The following is a 14321-nucleotide window of genomic DNA, read 5'->3' on the forward strand; positions in this document are numbered from 1 at the left end:
TCTCAATAATTGATTCCAACATTTTTCCAACAATATCAGGCTAATCCACTTAGATATGCACCTTTTGCCTCCCTCCCTTTTTGAATAGGGCTGCCACATTTGTAGTTTTCCAATCTTTGGTACTTTTCCAGAATCCACGGATTTTGGAAAATTACATCCAGTGCATGTAGCTACTTCATTGAGAACCCTAGGATGTAAGCCATCAGGGCCAGGGGAGTTATCTGCCTTTAGTCCCATTGGTTTAATACTAATTGTCTAATACAACTTCTCGAGTAATGGTGATGATACTTAATTCCTTCATCATATTCAACTGAACCTTTCCTGGATGCTACTAATGCCAGTGTATGTTTCCTTAGATAAGGGGATCCAAAACTATTTACAGCATTCCATCTGTAGTCTGATTAGTGCCCTGTACAGTTTCAGGAAAGCTTCCCTACTTTTATATTCCATTCCTTTTGAAATAAAATCCAACATTGCATTTGCTTTCCCTATTACAAATTGAACTTGGATGCTAGTTTTCTTTTTGTGATGCGTGGACATCAACTCTCAAATCCCTCTTCTGTTGCTTTCTGCCATCATTCTCAATTTAAATAATATTTAAATTAGTAGCTCCTCTACTGTTCCTGCCAAAGTGCATGACCTCATATTTTTCCATCTGCCAAGTTTTCCCTACTTGCTTACCTTGTCTATATCATTCTGCAGTCTCTGTGTCATCCTCACCATTTACCTTCCCACGTGTTTTTGTCATTTGTCAACTTCTTTACAGTACATTCACTTTCCTTGTCTGTGTTAATAATGCATTTTGTGAATACTTGTGGCCCCAGCACGATTCCTGCGGCACACCATTGGTCCCAGGTTACCATCCTGAGAATGCCCACCTCATCTTAACTCTCCATCTTCTTAACCAATTCTCTAACCATGGACAAGAGAGGCATTTTCAGGATGGCAACCTGTAACAATTGGATTGCCATTTGGGCTCAGTGCTGGGGCCACAATTATTTGCAATATTTAATGACTTAGATGATACAAGTGGTTGTACTATTGTCAAATTTGCAGATGACAAAAAATAGATAGGAAGTAATGATGGATGACACACAGTTTATAGAGAGATCCAGACAGGTTAAGTGAGTTGGCAAAACTGAAATGTGAGATATTACACTTTGGCAGGAAGAATAGAGGAGCTGAGTATTATTTAAATGGAGAAAAATTGCAAAAAGCTGCAGCACTGAGGGATTTAAGGTCCTCATGCATCAATCAAAGCCTGCAACAAGTTCAACAGGTAATAGTGGACTGTTGTCCTTAATCTCAAAGGGAATAGAGTACCAAAATAGGGAACTTGCTCAAAATCCATAGTTAGACCACACTTGGAATACTGAGAACAATTTTGGCCCCCTTACTTAAGGAAAGATATACTGCCTTTGCAGATAGTCCAGAGAAGGTTCGCTATATTGATCCTGGGATTTTGTTATGAGGAGAGGTTTGGCCTATATCCATTGGAATTTAGAAGAATGAACCTTTAGAAGAAAGGTAATCTCATTCAAATATATCAGATTCTTCAGTTTAACAGAATACATGCTGAGAGCTTGTTTTCTCTTGTGGGAGAATTTAGGACCAGAGGGCATAATCTCAAAATAAGGAGACACCCACTTAAGACAAAGATGATGAGGAGGATAAAAGCAAAATATTGGATGCTGGAAATCTGAGTCAAGAGATGAAGATGAATTTATTTTCTCAGAGGGTTGTGAATCTATGGAATTATTAACTGCAGAGGGCTGGAGAAGCTGAGATAGACAGATTTGTAATCATTATGAGAATCGATGATTATGGGGACAAGGCAGGAAAGTTGAGTAGAGAATTAACAGATCAAAACAGACTCAATGGGCCGAAGCCTTAACTCAGCTCCTATACTTTATAATGTTAAGCTAGTGCTGTGAAAATTGTGAGAATTTGTGGAATTGCTTCCTGGAAATTATAAAAAATGCATTATCTTCAGCCTCATCTTATAAAACACTTAATGCATTTACCTAATATGTGGATGCACTGAGCTACATATTCTTTAATATGTGCAGATACACTTGAACTGGCAAAAGGGTTAAATGAGTTTTCAAAGCAATGAAGAGAAATTATGCACTTACTGAAAAGTGGCTAATAGGGCCAAGAAGTCTGACTGAAAGAGCCTTGTCAGTTTTGCTTCAATTGCAGTTACTGTGGAGCATAGACTGACACTCCCTTCACAGTTGAACCTAGAAATAAAGTATAAAGTATATATTTTAAAAATCAAACAAAATCAGTAAAGTAGGAAAACTGTTCATTTATTCCATTAAAATATTGAGCAGATGTGCAGCTTCTTGAAAAGTAGAAATTCATCTTTCACCATATTCCTAGTATGGATGGAATTCCTGGATGGTATTCCTAGTATGGATTGACAACCAATCATAATTGCAATTCTGATCCACATATCCAAGTGTACAAATATTTTCACAGTTTCTAGAAATATGATTTTTTGCACAAATGTAAGAAAGACAAATGTAGGAAATGCTTCAATTTTTCACTGGGTCCACTATCCGAAAATATTCCTGCAGAATTAATGTTGGGATACTACAGTACTATTTCAGATGATGTGATGGTGTAGAGGTAATATCACTGGGCTAGTAATCCAGAACCCTGACTAATATTCTGGGGATATAGGCTTGAATTTCACATTGGCAGATGGTGAAATCTGAATTCAATAAAAACCTAAATTAAAGTGAAACAGCCTAATGGTTAATGTGCAACCACCGTCCATTGTTGTGAAAAAAAATCTGTTGACTCCAGACCCACAGCAATATGGTTGTCTCTTAACTGGGTAATTAGGGATGGATAATAAATGCTGGTCTAGTCACTGGTGCCAACATCCCATAAATGAATAAGGAAAATATTGGGAGGCATCGCTTGCTCTTAGGTTTAGAACAGTTGTTAGTCATTGATATCAATTTACTTAATGAGTGATCCACTCCATACCCATTCTGACTATTGATAATATCCTGGAGTTGTTCTGTTATTCTGATACTAAATTATGATTGAAGTAATGATTACAAGAGTCGTTAATTCAAAAAGATATGTTGAATAATTGTAAAGTGTTTTGGGATGACCTTTCTGCCTGAAGAAAAAAAGAAAATGCATTTAAACAACCTTAGGACATCTCAAAGCACTTTACAATCAATGACATGCAGTTTAAATGTAAGCACTATTGTAATGTACAAAATGGGGTAGTCAAATTAGGTACAACTGGGGCAGATAGTGCACAGTGGTAATCTCACTAGGGTAGTAGAGGCCCTTGTTAATACTCTGGATTCAAATCACACCACAAGTAAACATAGAGGCAAATTCCTGTAATAATTGTAATGAATAAATCTGAAATTAAGTGCTAGCCTCAGTAATGATGAATACAAAGCTGCCATCAATGGTCGCAAACCCAATCCCATTCAGCAAAGCCCTTTAGGGAAGGCGATCTCCGTCTTTACCACCCTGGCTGAAATATAACTCCAGACCCATTGTGGTTCACTTGTAACTAAAATGGCTGAGCAAGCCCCTCTTTCTCAAATGCAATTAACAATCCATATCCTATGAAATGTTTTCTTAAGTGAAGTTGATATGGGAACAAGTATTGACTGAACTCTGGGAAGAACTCTCTATTTTTCCTCAAATGGGTGCCATCGTATCTTTTACACGTACCTGAGGTTGAAAGCGGAACCTCAGTTTTATATCTCATTCGAAAGGTGGCATCACAGCATGTGCAGCTGCCTCAGTCCTGAAGTGTCAGCCTACAGTATGTTCTAAAGCTTAGCAAGTAATGCTAACAGCAGCAGATCCAGTTCCTGTAATGGCTGAGATCACCACAAAGGTCCTGCCTTCTCAATGTCACCCCTTGCCTGAGGATACATGACCTGCAGGTTAAACTCAGTACCAGCCATCTCTTGCTAATGACAGAGCCACCCCCTCCCCCTCACTGCGGCAATTTCACCGTTACCTGTAAGAATCAATATGAAATGCATTTGGATGCCAAACAATGCTCTGAGGATCTATATGTTGCAGTGGGAACTGAAAAGGAGGCTGTTACCTCCATTGTGAGATGGTTATTTTCATGTTGTGAGTTCAAATCCAACTTGAGTCTGAATCTAAATGGGCATTATCTAAATGGACAAGAACGTATTACTAAAAGGCATTATAATAAAAGGTGTCAGAGATACTAAACGAAAACTCAATTTAACAGCTAAACTGTCTGAACAGCTCCCGTGGCACTATTTAAGCAATCCCCCCTCTCAAGCAAAAATGCAAGCCACAAATGTACTAGACAGGGAGAGGTGTGCAAGGTTAAAGATAATGGCCTGGATTTCCATCTTCAAAGATTGCAGCAGGAGTTAGGAAATGTCCTGGTTCAGTGCAACTGCCCACAGTCCAGGAGGGTAGGTGTTAACAGGAATTAAACACATTGACCCCATAAAGAACTTGGAGAGGCTGTCACAGATGCTGCCAGCCTTGAGGGGAAGCAGCCTAATGGTCCGGCTCGGTGCTCTGAAAATTCCTCCCAGCTCTCTAGCTCTCACCCACTCCCCACCCAAACCACAAAGCCTCTCATTGTCTCTGTACCAATTTATGCTGCTCTACCCATTTCCATGGGCTCTCATGCCCTCCAAAAAAAGGTATGGCACTTCCATGCTAATTCACCCATTATACATTCTGCACATAATTAATAAAATCTATCGCGACAGTAGATTGTGTTAAAAAGTCGATCTTTCATAACTTGTAATTTTTTTGAAAAAAAATGCTACTTCCATTCAGGTCAATAATGGTGTCAATCAGACAGGTCTTTTAAAGTAAAAACAATGACTGCAGATGCTGAAAACCAAATACTGGATTAGTGGTGCTGGAAGAGCACAGAAGTTCAGGCAGCATCCAACGAGCAGCGAAATCGACGTTTCGGGCAAAAGTCCTTCATCAGAAATAAAGGCTGTGAGCCTGAAGCGTGGAGAGATAAGCTAGAGGAGGGTGGGGGTGGGGAGAGAGTAGCATAGAGTACAATGGGTGAGTGGGGGAGGAGATGAAGGTCCTAGGTCAAGGAGGAGAGGGTGGAGTGGATAGGTGGAAAAGGAGATAGGCAGGTCGGACAAGTCTGGACAAGTCAAGGAGACAGTGCTGAGCTGGAAGTTTGAAACTAGGATGAGGTGGGGGAAGGGGAAATGAGGAAGCTGTTGAAGTCCACATTGGTGCCCTGGGGTTGAAGTGTTCCGAGGCGGAAGATGAGTCGTTCTTCCTCCAGGCGTCTGGTGGTGAGGGAGCGGCGGTGAAGGAGGCCCAGGACCTCCATGTCCTCGGCAGAGTGGGAGGGGGAGTTGAAATTTTGGGCCACGGGGCGGTTTGGTTGATTGGTGTGGGTGTCTCGGAGATGTTCCCTAAAGTGCTCTGCTAGGAGGCGCCCAGTCTCCCCAATGTAGAGGAGACCACATCGGGAGCAACGGATAGAATAAATAATATTAGTGGATGTGCAGGTGAAACTTTCATGGATGTGGAAGGCTCCTTTAGGGCCTTGGATAGAGGTGAGTAAGGAGGTGTGGGCACAGGTTTTACAGTTCCTGAGGTGGCAGGGGAAAGTGCCAGAATGGGAGGGTGGGTCGTAGGGGGGTGTGGTCCTGACCAGGTAGTCACGGAGGGAACGGTCTTTGCGGAAGGCGGAAAGGGGTGGGGAGGGAAATATATCCCTGGCGGTGGGGTCTGTTTGGAGGTGGCGGAAATGTTGCTGGATGATTTGGTTTATGCGAAGGTTTGTAGGGTGGAAGGTAAGCACCAGAGGCGTTCTGTCCTTGTTACCGTTGGAGGGGTGGGGTCTGAGGGCGGAGGTGCGGGATGTGGACGAGATGCGTTGGAGGGCATCTTTAACCACGTGGGAAGGGAAATTGCGGTCTCTAAAGAAGGAGGCCATCTGGTGTGTTCTATGGTGGAACTGGTCCTCCTGGGAGCAGATACAGCGGAGGCGGAGAAATTGGGAATACGGGATGGCATTTTTGCAAGAGATAGGGTGGGAAGAGGTGTAATCCAGGTAGCTATGGGAGTCGGTGGGTTTGTAAAAAATGTCAGTGTCAAGTTGGTCGTCATTAATGGAGATGGAGAGGTCCATGAAGGGGAGGGTGGTGTCAGAGATGGTCCAGGTAAATTTAAGGTCAGGGTGGAATGTGTTGGTGAAGTTGATGAATTGCTCAACCTCCTCGCGGGAGCACGAGGTGGCGCCAATGCAGTCATCAATGTAGCGGAGGAAGAGGTGGGGAGTGGTGCCGGTGTAATTATGGAAGATCAACTGTTCTACATAGCCAACAAAGAGACAGGCATAGCTGGGGCCCATACGTGTGCCCATGGCTACGCCTTTGGTCTGGAGGAAGTGGAAGGATTCAAAGGAGAAATTGTTAAGGGTGAGGACCAGTTCGGCCAAACGAATGAGAGTGTCAGTGGAAGGGTACTGTTGGGGACGTCTGGAGAGGGAAAAACGGAGGGCTTGGAGGCCCTGGTCATGGCGGATGGAGGTGTAGAGGGATTGGATATCCATGGTGAAGATGAGGCGTTGGGGGTCGTGGAAACGGAAGTCTTGGAGGAGGTGGAGGGCGTGGGTGGTGTCTCGAACGTATGTGGGGAGTTCCTGGACTAGAGGGGATAGGACAGTGTCAAGGTAGGTAGAGATGAGTTCAGTGGGGCAGGAGCATGATGAGGCAATGGGTCGGCCAGGGTGGTCAGGCTTGTGGATCTTGGGATGGAGGTAGAATCGGGCAGTGCGGGGTTCCCGGACTATGAGTTTGGAAGCTGTGGGTGGGAGATCTCCTGAGGTGATGAGGTTCTGTATGGTCTGGGAGATGATGGTTTGGTGATGGGGGGGTGGGGTCATGGTCAAGGGGGCAGTAGGAAGAGGTGTCCTCGAGTTGGCGTTTGGCTTCAGCGGTATAGAGGTCAGTGCGCCAGACTACCACTGCGCCCCCTTTATCCGCTGGCTTAATGGTGAGGTTGGGATTAGAGCAGAGGGATTGGAGGGCTGCGTGTTGTAAGGGTGAGAGGTTGGAGCAGGGGAGGGGGGTAGACAGGTTGAGGCAGTTAATGTCCTGGCAGCAGTTAGCAATAACTGCAAGTACTTGAAATCCTATTATCATAGAATCCCTACAGTGTGGAAACAGGCCATTTGGCACAACAAGTCCACAATGACCCTCCGAACAGTATCCCACCCAGACCCATTCCCCTACCTTACTACACGACATTTCCCCTGACTAATGCACCTAACCTACACATCCCTGAACACTATAGGCAATTTAACATGGCCGATTCAAATAAGTTGCACATCTCTGGACTGTGGGAGGAACCCGGAGCACCCGGAGGAAACCCAGGCAGACACAGGGAGGGTGTGCAAACTCCAAACAGAGGCTAGAATTGAACCTGGGTCCTTGGTACCGTGAGGCAGTAGTGCTACCCACTGAGCCACTGTTCCACCCCTTAAAATCCTCCTCATCAGAGAATTGAACCCGGTCTCCCGTGGGACAGACAGGGATACTAACCACTATGTGAACGAGTAAATTGCAAATGAGGGCGCATGTGGGATCTTATGTAAATAAATATTGTACCATTGATAGATTAGAAATCCAAAGCTGTCAATCAAGAAATGTTTTCTCTGAGGCATAGCTATTTCAACACTCCAAGGGATATCTGAACTCTCAGCCAAGAATGCATCATTGTTAATGCAGAGGTGCCTCCCAGAGGTTCATTGTCGGAGATGATTTTTCTTAACTGTGACTGAGTTCTTGTCTACCTGTTTGTGCAGATATTAAAGACCCAGGTATATGTCTCAAAGAAGAATAGGGACTCCCCGCATACCCTGACCAATAACATAATTTTTAAAACGTGATTATATGGTCATTCATTTTTCTGTTTGGGACATCTTGCTTTGTTGAAAATGCTAACTGCCAGTTCCTGGACAACATCAGTGATGAATTCAAATGGAATCCATTCCTTAATACTCATTTTTAAATGTTCTGGGAAGTCTTTAGTATTTGAAAAGATGTTACATAAATACAAATGTAACTAATTGATGCTATGGTACCCATTAGTAGTCAGCAGGTTAGTATCTTTTGACAAAATTCAACACAGAACCAGGGTCCCAGGTTTGATTCCAGCCTTGGGCGACTGTGTGGAGTTTGCACATTCTCCCTGTGTCTGCGTAGGTTTCCTCTGGGTGCTCCAGTTTCCTCCCACAGTCTAAAGATGTGCAGGTCAGGTGAATTGGCCAAGCTAAATTGCCCATAGCAGTAGTTGCATTAGTCAGAGGGAAATGGGTCTGGGTGGGTTACTCTTTGGAAGGTCGGTGTGGATGGTTGGGCCGAAGGGCCTGTTTCCACACTGTAGGAAATCTAATCTACAGACTAGACCCTTCTCTCCATTTTTACTGACATGATAAAACTGCATTGCAATATAGGAGACAGAGAGGTCTGCAGATGCTGGAGATCAGAGTTGAGAGTGTGTTGCTGGAAAAGCACAGCAGGTCAGGCAGCATCCGAGGAGCAGGAAAATTGGCGTTTCGGGCTAGAGCCCTTCATCAGGATATTGCATTGCATTTCATTAATCATATATTGCATCTGTCTCTTAAAATAGGCAAAGCCATGGTTTGTACAGCCGCAGCTTACGTCTCAGGATTGTTCTCACAATTCTGTTGTCGAGTTGACAGTAATTTTGAGGATAAGTCAGCTTCTTTCAAAGTTGACTTTCTTTGGTTCTCTAGCTTTAGAAATATGGTGGTGCATCAGAATGGTAGTGCAATAGAGTAAAGCACATTGTCAGGAGAGAGGAACCACTAACTTGTGCTTTGGGTTGTTCAAGATTTTATGTGGAATTCCCTTTTCACTTCGATCTTGAAAGTTTCTGAGGAAGTCAATGTACTTGATCCCAGATTTGCTGTTTTCAAGATTGCATCTTGCCAAAAACAGGTTAAAATGTTCATCTTTCAGGTGGAGGCCAAAGATTGCCAGGACTGCCAGAAAGTCTCTGTGTAATACCTGGTATTGCAGATGGAGAAAAGCATACTGTAAATTTATATAGAAAAAAAACCTGGCTTAAAATAGATGTTAACATTTGGTACAAAGTGCTTTACGTATATAAACTGGCTGGACGGTACTTACTAGTTGGTGATAGTACACAGTTTTAATATGATGGTACCCTGCTTTTAAGAAAAGTTCTGCCTATGGATACCTATCGTTTGTAGTACTGTAATAACTGCAGTGCTGGCAGAGAGTGCATTTATAATGCAATTGCCAGCTTGAGACAAATAACTTCAGACAGACATATGCATCCCAACTGCAAGAAAATTACCCAACATGTCTGTTACATAGAAGAAATTCTGTGCAAGTTTGCTGATACAAAAACGTAACTCTTCAGCCAGCAGATATGATTTTACTGTTGGATAGCGCAAAGGACAAGATCTGCCTTGCAATTGAGTGCAACAAAATATTGGGATGATAGAAACCAATATCTTCATTCCCTTCGACAAAGTCTGTTCCCTTGCCCTTGAGTCTATCTTTCTTCCGAGCAACTGCTTAACCAGACGATTCACAACCTTCATGTAATATCTGACCCTGATTTCCATCGCATAGTCAGACAATTACTAAGACTGCATAGTTCCAGCCCAGTATCATCATTCTGCCCTTGGGCTAAATATGCCTATGTCTACAAAAACAAAGACAGAAGTGTTGGACACCCAATTTCCCGTCACCAGCCATGGATACAACATCCAAGTGAGTTTCATGGAAGAATGATCAATTCAGGTAGCTAAAAAAATCAACTGAAGAGTTTTCTGAGACCACTCTGCGCTTCTGGAATTTTCCAGGCTAGGGGGCATGGGGTGCAGGAAGGTGACAGGGGAAGATTTAGAGGTGCATGGTGAAGAAAGTGTTCTATCCCCTATCCCCACTCCCACATAGAGCCACATCTTCAGCCACTGACTGTCCATGGAAAGAGCTTCCCCTTCACATTGAGGACCTTGGCAGCCGTGGCCAATTTTGGTTTCAAAATTTTGTAGTAACTACTCACAGGTGACTTTGAGTGACTTTTTGGTGACTTTTCTTTCTCCTACCGACAATGGAAGTTCCTACCTTAGATGGTTGGTCATTGATTTCTCAGGGCTGAAGGTCTCCTCATGGACCTCTAGACCTGGCAGCCAACCCTGCATTTGTTGGACAAGGGTCCCCGAATTGGCCATTCAATCAGCAGCACCCTTAACAATCCCCTTCTGGGTTCTGGCATCAGCTTGTATGGTTCCCCAATTCATATTTCCATACCAACAATGGTATTGGGACCTACAAATACATATCCAGCTCCTTCTCTCGACATATCTGCTCCAGAAAAGCTCTTTTCAATGTCTTGACTACAACAATGCAATCTTGGCCAGCCTTTCACACCCTACCACCTGCAAACCTGAGTTCATTCAAACCACCATTCCTTCTGCCCTAACTCTACACCAAGGTCCACTTCTACATCTACTAGGAGAAAATGAGGACTGCAGATGCTGGAGATCAGAGTTGAAAAGTGTGGCGCTGAAAAAGCATAACAGGTTAGGCAGCACCCGAGAAACAGGAGAATCGATGTTTCGGGCACAAGCCCTTCCTTTTCCAGCGCCACACTTTTTGATTCCACTCATATGTTTCCACTGTGCCCGCAGCTTTTGTGGGTTAGCAATGCGCTGATTTTAAAAGTTTCATCCTTGTTTATAACTCTTTTCCTTTCTCTGCGATCACCTCCAGCCTGCAACACCACCCATCCCTGAGATCTCTGTGCTCAACAAATTCTATCCTTGTGAGAATTCCAGATTTTAACTATTCCACCATTGACAGCTGTGCTTTCAATTGTCAAAACCCTGAGCTACGCAATATCCTCCTTTTTTCGCCTCTCCTCCTCTGGGTCACCCCTTAAAACCAACTTTTGGCTTAATGTCTTCTAATGTTATTGTCAAACAAAATTTGACAGTGATATGTGTCAAGTGCTTTGGGGTGTTCCATTCCATTCAAGGTACAATGTAAACTCACAAATTGTTGCTATTGCAAGCAGATATGAAAAGTAGCCAGAAGATTCAAATGACGCAATAGTAATGTCCAAGCCTGATTTGACTCTATGCTAAATTTCGACACAATTCAATATCCAGCTCACTTTAAATTACAATTACTCTGCCCTTGCCTCCGATGCTCCTTATCCTTCTCTCCCTTTGACTCTCCACCCCAGGACTCCCCCCACTCTGAAAAGACACATATCTTATTATTGCTTCTCATCTGCAGTGTTGCTGTGTTGTGAGCAGTTTCACCATCTGGTGCGGTACTGTTGCTACTGGCTACTGTTGTAGGAGGAAACCATTTACTTGCCTGAAAGGACATGGTCTGGTGGTGTGGGTGGAGAGGTGGGGGCTGAGGGGAGATATCACACACACATTATCCTACCAGCCAGCAAATCTTGAAGAAATATCTGAAAATCCTGTCTTACCTTGCCGGTTCCCTCTGGGTCATATTTTTCAAATTCTTCTTTCATAAGGTTATAACCTTCCCTGAACTTGTCTCTTAGCCATTTTTCAATATGAAGAGAAGCGTTCCGTTCATGCTCTGCTTTAGTCAGGGTTCTGGTCAGTCCTGGAAAGAACAGTAATGTCCACTTTGGGATAGTGACATAATCTAATTGTGGCTTCTCCCCAAAAAGGCTTCATGAAGAAATTCAATTGATTTTCTGGGTTTTGTATTACTCAGACTTTATAATCACAGCTTTATTTCAGCAAAGGCCTTGAGGAATCTTTTAGAAATGTTAGCAAAAAAAAAATCAGGTTCTGGGCTTTCTGATTGTTACCATTTGAATTTTTTTTTACCATTCATGTGAATCTATCGTTGGCAAAAATAATGCCAGAAATATACATTAGACTTTTTCAACAATTGCATTGATTTATTGAAATAATTTAAGATACCTTCTTATTTCGTGATTACAGGATCTCTAACACATTATAAAAATGGATGTGTTAGATCTTGGATGGCAAACATTTATGATGACACATAACCTCATACATATCCCTTACTACCACTCCTTTGCAAACTTTACAAAAGCAGCTTATCACTTTATTTGGCTGGAGAAAATACAGGCATTAGAACAGTTCAATGGAAGACCATGCTATTCCAAACAATTCTACACAGATCATCAATTTTACCCTAGAGTCGTATGTTCAGTCTTCCACTTTGTCTCGTCAATTAGAATAAATCAATAAAATAGCATCCATCTCAAAGAATCAGTCATTGCAGTCATTGTGTGACAAAGGCATTGAAGGATATCATTTGGCCCATTAAGTCCATGCCAGCTTTTCATTGAGCATTGCAACAGCCATCCCAGGCCCTGCTGTATCCGAAGAGCCAGAAAGTTTATTTCCCACCAGTACCCATCCTATTTCCTTTTAAAAGCATTCATCATCTCTGTTTCACTATCTCAAAGACAGTGAGCTTACTGCACAATAATAATTTGTTTTCACATTCCTGCAATGACAAAAATATTAACTCTGTGTCCCCTAGTAGGTGCACCATCAATTAAGGGAGGCAGGATTTTTCTGTCTACATTATCTAATGCCATCATAACCTTGGAGACGTCAATAAAATTTTCCCTCAATCTCCTTTGTCCCATGGACAACAACTCCGGCTTCTCCAGCCCAACCTTGGTAGCTAAATTCCTTCATCCCTGGGATTATTCTGGTAAATCCCCTTTGCATTCTCCCAAGGATTCTCACAGTCTTATGAAAGTGTGGTGACCAGAAGTGGATGCAATATTCTAGTTGTAGCCTAGCGAGAGATTTATGCAGATTCAGCATTACTGAGTCACAAGTCATATCATAATCAATAATGTATTATTGCATGTTGTGGTTTTGAATTCAACATATTATGTTGATAACATGATCCTTTCAACCTGCATTATATCCATCAAATCCAAAAAAAAGGCAGAATAAAAAACTTTGTTCTTCTATATTGTGACACATTTTGGGGGTCATGTTAATAAAACTGACGGGCTCAGGTTGGACACTATTTTTAGCAGGTTTTTAATTCATTCACAGGATGTGCTGTTACTGGCTGGGCTAGCATTTATTTCCTATCCCTAGTTTCCCAAGAGAAGGTCATGGTGAACTATCTTTCTGAACCACTCTGGTCCATTTGGCATAGGTAGATACACAATGTTGTTAGGGATGGAGTTCCAGGATTTTGATCCAATTATTGAAGGAGCCACAACATACTTCTGACTCAGAATGGTGAGTGGCTTGCAGGGGAACTTACAGTAGATGCTGCTCCCAAGCATCTGCTGCCCTTGTCCTTCTAGACAGAAGTGGTGATGGGTTTGGAAGATGCTTTTTAAGGAGCCTCTGGAGTTCAGCTCATTTTTCCAAGTTGAATCAAAACTGTAATGTGGTCAGGAGCTGATTAGCCCTGCTTGAATCCAAATTGTGTATTGTCAGCAGAGTGTAACTAAGCAAATCCATTTGATCACTTTGTTGATGGTCCTCTATGCCACTTTCCTAATGATTTTATGTAGTATTTTGCATGGTTGTCTTTGTTCTCCTTTCATATGAAGAACACATCTGGGAATTTTCCACATTGCTGGGTATTTGCTGATGTTGTAGCTGTACTTGAACAGCTAGGCTGAGGAGTACAGCATGTTCTGGAGTGCAAGTCTTCAGTTCTATTGTCAGAGCCCAAAGCCTTTGCAGTATTCAGTACCTCTAACCATTTCTTGATTTGGTTGAAGACTGGCATCTGTGTTGCTGGGGATCTTTGGAGATTGTCAAGATGGATCACTTACTGGACACCTGGCTGAAGATTGTTGTAAATACTTAAACCTTATCATTTTTACCGATGTACAGGGCTCCCCTATCATTGAAAATTAGGGTGTTTGTGCAGACTCCTTCTCCAGTGGGTTGTTTAATACCACTATTCACAACTGGGTGTGGCAGGGGTGCACAGATTAGATCTGATTTTTCCATCTGTTGTAGGATTGCTCATCTCTGCTTATGCCATTTTCTAAGATGCTTGTACACCTGTGCTGTACCTTTATCAGGTTGAGATCTGATTTTTAAGGTATTCTGGGTGTTGCTCTTGGCATGCTGCCTGCAAGACAGACCCAGCAAAGTGATGGTGGCATCTTGAACATTGTAAGCTATCAGTCCATGAGTGTAATCTTGTCAGGCCTTTTTGGCACTAACAAGCAGAACTTTGTAGGGCCAACAAGGCTGTGTTTGCTTTGGTTTCAGTGCCCAGGTT

General features: G+C 42.8%; 1 protein-coding gene across 1 annotated transcript in view; it reads right to left on the reverse strand.

Moving 5' to 3' along the window:
- Window positions 1-14321, reverse strand: part of LOC140495933 (EF-hand calcium-binding domain-containing protein 6) — a 94269-nt gene that overhangs the window by 56254 nt on the left and 23694 nt on the right. Inside the window, exons 8-10 of the mRNA XM_072595251.1 lie at window positions 11530-11672; window positions 8863-9059; window positions 2136-2243 (exon numbers count right to left, since the gene is read on the reverse strand). Coding sequence (XP_072451352.1) covers window positions 2136-2243; window positions 8863-9059; window positions 11530-11672 — 448 coding nt within the window. The remainder of the gene's footprint in view (window positions 1-2135; window positions 2244-8862; window positions 9060-11529; window positions 11673-14321) is intronic.

This window comes from Chiloscyllium punctatum, chromosome 2 (genome assembly GCF_047496795.1).
Source record: "Chiloscyllium punctatum isolate Juve2018m chromosome 2, sChiPun1.3, whole genome shotgun sequence".
NCBI classification, from domain to species: Eukaryota; Metazoa; Chordata; class Chondrichthyes; order Orectolobiformes; family Hemiscylliidae; genus Chiloscyllium; species Chiloscyllium punctatum.